General features: G+C 45.1%; 1 protein-coding gene across 12 annotated transcripts in view; it reads left to right on the forward strand.

Annotated features, from left to right (window-relative positions):
* The window catches only part of pde4d (phosphodiesterase 4D), an 830,388-nt gene that overhangs the window by 630,324 nt on the left and 195,903 nt on the right, over positions 1–4,161 (forward strand). Inside the window, exon 1 of one of the 12 annotated variants that reach the window (XM_008102877.3) lies at positions 1,623–4,151. The exons of the other annotated variants lie outside the window; for them this stretch is intronic. Within the exon in view, the coding sequence (XP_008101084.1) occupies positions 4,087–4,151 (65 nt within the window). The 5' untranslated portion in view covers positions 1,623–4,086. Of the gene's footprint in view, positions 1–1,622; positions 4,152–4,161 lie in introns of those variants that run through there. 12 annotated transcript variants of the gene reach the window in all.

Here is a 4,161-nt window from a genome sequence, read left to right on the forward strand (position 1 = left end):
ATGTGTGCCGGGGTACTGGCACAACTTCAATTGATACCCCAGAGAGGGGGGTCTGATCTGGCGATTGGAATGAGGAAGTGTTCCCAGGGATAGAGTTAGACAAAATCTTGGAAAAGCCCTTGTGGCTGTTCTTAAGTCCATTAAGGAACTCGGGGTTTTGTGAGGCCATTATGCCTTTTCCTAAACAAAATGGTGGGCTATTTCCTGGGATGTGTGCGGTGCTTGTGCAAATTTTGGCGCGTTCATTGGGAAGTCACCTGAAATTGGGGGAGAACTCAGTTTTTTCGCACCCTTGGAGCCACGGGTTTCAGTCTGTTTCAGGGTTCTGTTTTTCAACAACATAAAAAAGAGGAGATAACCTTTACCTCATCCATTTTCTCCATATCATGAAAAATATCACACATTTTTATCATATCTACTCCCCTAATTTGCTTTCTTCTTCTTCACTGTAAAGCTTCAAACTCTTTAACTATTCAGCATAGTGCCGTTATTACAGCCTTTGATAATTTCTGGTTGCTTTCCCCCCTGCATGTCTACAGTTCTATACTGCTCATTTTGAGATGAGGGGACTTGAATCTTACACAGTAGTTCCAGGTGTGTTGGCATGAAGAAGTGATTATTAAATTGGCCTTTTTATTTTAGGCCCTATTTCTAATGAGCCACAGTGTACACAGGCTGCAGCATCTCTTTCTCAGTGTCCATTTGCAACATGGGAACTGACCCATGAAAAGATTTCTAAGATAAAGAATGTGATTAAAAATATGATTACCATTTGTTATTGCATTCTACAAATTGGAGACTCAGTGTGCTGTATTAGTTTGAGTGCTAGATTAGGAGACACCAAGATTTGAGCCCACACCAGGACCAGCCCCACTATGGAGGCCACGTGAGGCCTCCGCCTCGGGCACAGGTCCGGGGGAGGGGGGGCGCCGTCAGGCTGGGCGGGAGGCGGGGCACCGCCCTGGCGGTGCCCCGCCTCCCGCCCAGTGCGCCCGTCTGGCCTTTTCTAGCTGGCCAGACTGCAGCGGAGGTCCCTCCAGGCCGCAATCGCTGCGTGGGAGGCAGGGCCAGGGCGAATAGTGCGGGAGGCGGGGCCAGAGTTGGCCCCGCCCCCCGCCCAGCGTGCCCTGGCCCCGCCTCCCACACTACTCCCGCTCGCCCGTCTGGCCTTTTCTAGCTGGCCAAACTGCAGCGGAGGTCCCTCCAGGCCGCGATTGCGGCCTGGAGTGACCTCCACTGCAGTCTGGCCAGCTAGAAAAGGCCAGACGGGCCAAGGCGAATAGCGTGGGAGGTGGGGCCAACTCTGGCCCCGCCTCCCACGCTATTCACCCTGGCCCCGCCTCCCACGCAGCGTGGGAGGCGGGGCTAGGGCACGCTGGGCAGGGCCAGGGTGTGGGAGGCGGGGCCGGTGGCGGGGGCGCTTTTCAGCACCCCCGCTTAACATTAAAAATTATCTCTGGCCGGCCCTGGCCCACACTCAACCTTTTGGGGGACATTGGGAAACTGCATTCTTTCAACCTCAGAAAATGTAATGTAGCATTAATGCAGTTTCACATTGCATTAATTGCCATGACTCAGTGTTATGGAACCATTGGAGTTGTAGTTTTACCAGATCTTTAGCCTTTTGTGAAAAAGAATGCTAGTATTTCACCAAACTTCAACTCCCAAGATTCCCATAGCATTGAGCCTTAGCAGTTAAAGCAGGCATGGGCAAACTTGGGCCCTCGAGGTCCCTTCCCAGTGACGTACCCAGTGACACTCCATGATAGATTTGCTGTAGGGTCATCCTAATTCAGAAATGATGTGAAGTTGCATAAGAACAAACAACACAGAGAAGCAGAATTGTAATGGCAATACTAGGAATTTAGAAACTGGAGAAAAAAAATCATGGGGTGGTACTCTTATTGGGGTGGCAGTGTAATTATTATGCATTCTCTTTCCAGTTGTCAACCTGCAGAAGTGAGAGGTGGTGCATGTGACCTGAACAGTGACCAATGTACATATAATCATTGCCTTCTATAAAGCCAAAAGAAGGTTTAAAAAAAAAAGCTGCTGTTCATTAAAGAGGGGAACTATTTGTGGATCCCATGTGTTTCCCCCTAGAAACTGAGGTCACAATTGTGATCAGAAAGGCAAAATTGGATTATTTTGATAAGCTAAATGATTTCTGGGGGAAATACAGAATACCATCCCCCAAATAAAATCACCCCAAATATGGGAAGATCTCATAATGCATCTTCTGCAGATGATCTAGTTGAATTTTTAGATTCTGTTATTTGCAGAGCCACTTGGCTCATGCTGTTTTTGTCCTTGCCCTCTTGGAAGCCCTTCAGCTAACAAGCTAGGATCCCCTTGAAAATCCCTAAGCATCTGCTACTAAACATATTAGGAAGATAAAAGCTTGGAAGCCCAACGAAGAGAATGTGTGGCATGATGCCTCATTAAAATTCTTTCTGCTACTGTGGACCAATTTGCATTCAGATGATTGGCACAAGCCTGGAGGACAGGCAGGATGATTCCTGTCAATGAACAGAAGGTACAGACCACACGGCATGTTTTTGAGCTTGTCGAATAACAATGGGTAAACCTTGGCTAATGCCAAAGGAGATTCGTAGGCACTTGTCCAGAAAAGGTTGAAACTCTCAGTATCTAAATGTTGCCTGGTTTTTTGTTTGTTTGGTTTTTTTTTTTTAAGCACAAATCCAGGAAGGTCCCAGGAATTGAGATTCATACTCTCCAAACTGACTGGTTACTCAATCCCTTGTAATGTATAATCTACTGTTCTTGAGCTATTGCGTAAAAGAGCATTTCCTCAGCAAGTAGTCACTTGCCGACAACGGAGTTGCCTTTCTGCTAAGAGCACATTCCAAAGCAGAGTCACAGCACTGTATTTAAAAATATATATATCTCTCTCTGCACAAATCAGTCTATATCATCTAAACATAGTCACACAAAAATGTCTGTTTTAGCTCTTTTGCCAACTTGATATATCGGCTTCGGTCCAAATATTTGTAACAGACTGTGGTTTTGGGTTTAAAAAGAAAAAGCATGGATTTTGCATGAGGAATGATTGGTCATGCATATTAATGGGACCTGAGGCATATTTTGTAACTTTTACTGAAATAAATGTAACTTGGCGAAGTCCAGCATAACAAAATAAAATTTACTGTATGTCAGGATCCATAACAAAACATGTACAGTAATAAGCTTAACAGTGCACATTGAGCTCACCCATGAATTTAGACTGCAATCTACATGTTTGGAAATAGGCTCCATGAAAATATATAATCTAAGATATACCTAAAGTATAGGATAAATATGTGTGAGAGAGAGAGAAAGAGAGGGGGGCAACAACAACAATGCATTGCAATCTTTTCTTTAAAACCTGTCATGATATTTTAAGGTGCTCTCTGGCAAATGCTGGCCAGCACTCTCTGCAGTTGTGGATTTTATATTTTCAATTAAGCAGCTGGTTTCGTTTTGTGAACACTGTGGGATGAAAGCAAGTGATCTGCAGTATAGAGAATGAAAACAAAAGCAAGTAATTTTGTTCTCCAGCAGTCATAGCCTTGAAACAAGAGGTCATAAAGCCCCACTCTTTTCTGTTTACCTCCATACCTCTGAAAGTGAAGCTTCCCTGGATACCTTCTGGCACTCCTACAGCTCATCTTCATATTTTCCTTTTACTGCCCATCTACAGTTTTAGAATGTGTCTCTGACCTTTAAACCTATTATTATAGGATTGTAAGGGTGGGGGGACGATCAAGAGGCTCTTTCAGCTGCCTTGTTTCCCATGTGACCTAGATGGAGAATAGATTCAAAATACGGTCCCTCCCCCGGCAATGCAAGGCAGAAGAGAAAAGCACTGTCACTTCCAAACCCAGCTAGCGTAAAAGCTGAGAGGGAGAGGCAAAGAACTCCTGGAGTTTAGGACTCAAAGAGCTTTCGTTGTTCTAAGGAAGATGCTTTCTCCAAAGCATGCCTTTTTCAAGCAAGCCTCCTTTGCCAGTGGAATATGTGCTACAGGAACGGTGTGAGGAAAGCTGAAGTTTTACTGCTAAAAAGTCTTGGGATTTTCTTTACAAGATGAGTATTATTATGAAGCCAAGGTCCCGGTCGACCAGCTCCTTAAGAACTGCAGACATAACTTGGTAATGTGGT

The sequence above is a fragment of the Anolis carolinensis genome, chromosome 2, assembly GCF_035594765.1.
Source record: "Anolis carolinensis isolate JA03-04 chromosome 2, rAnoCar3.1.pri, whole genome shotgun sequence".
In the NCBI taxonomy this organism is placed as follows: domain Eukaryota; kingdom Metazoa; phylum Chordata; class Lepidosauria; order Squamata; family Dactyloidae; genus Anolis; species Anolis carolinensis.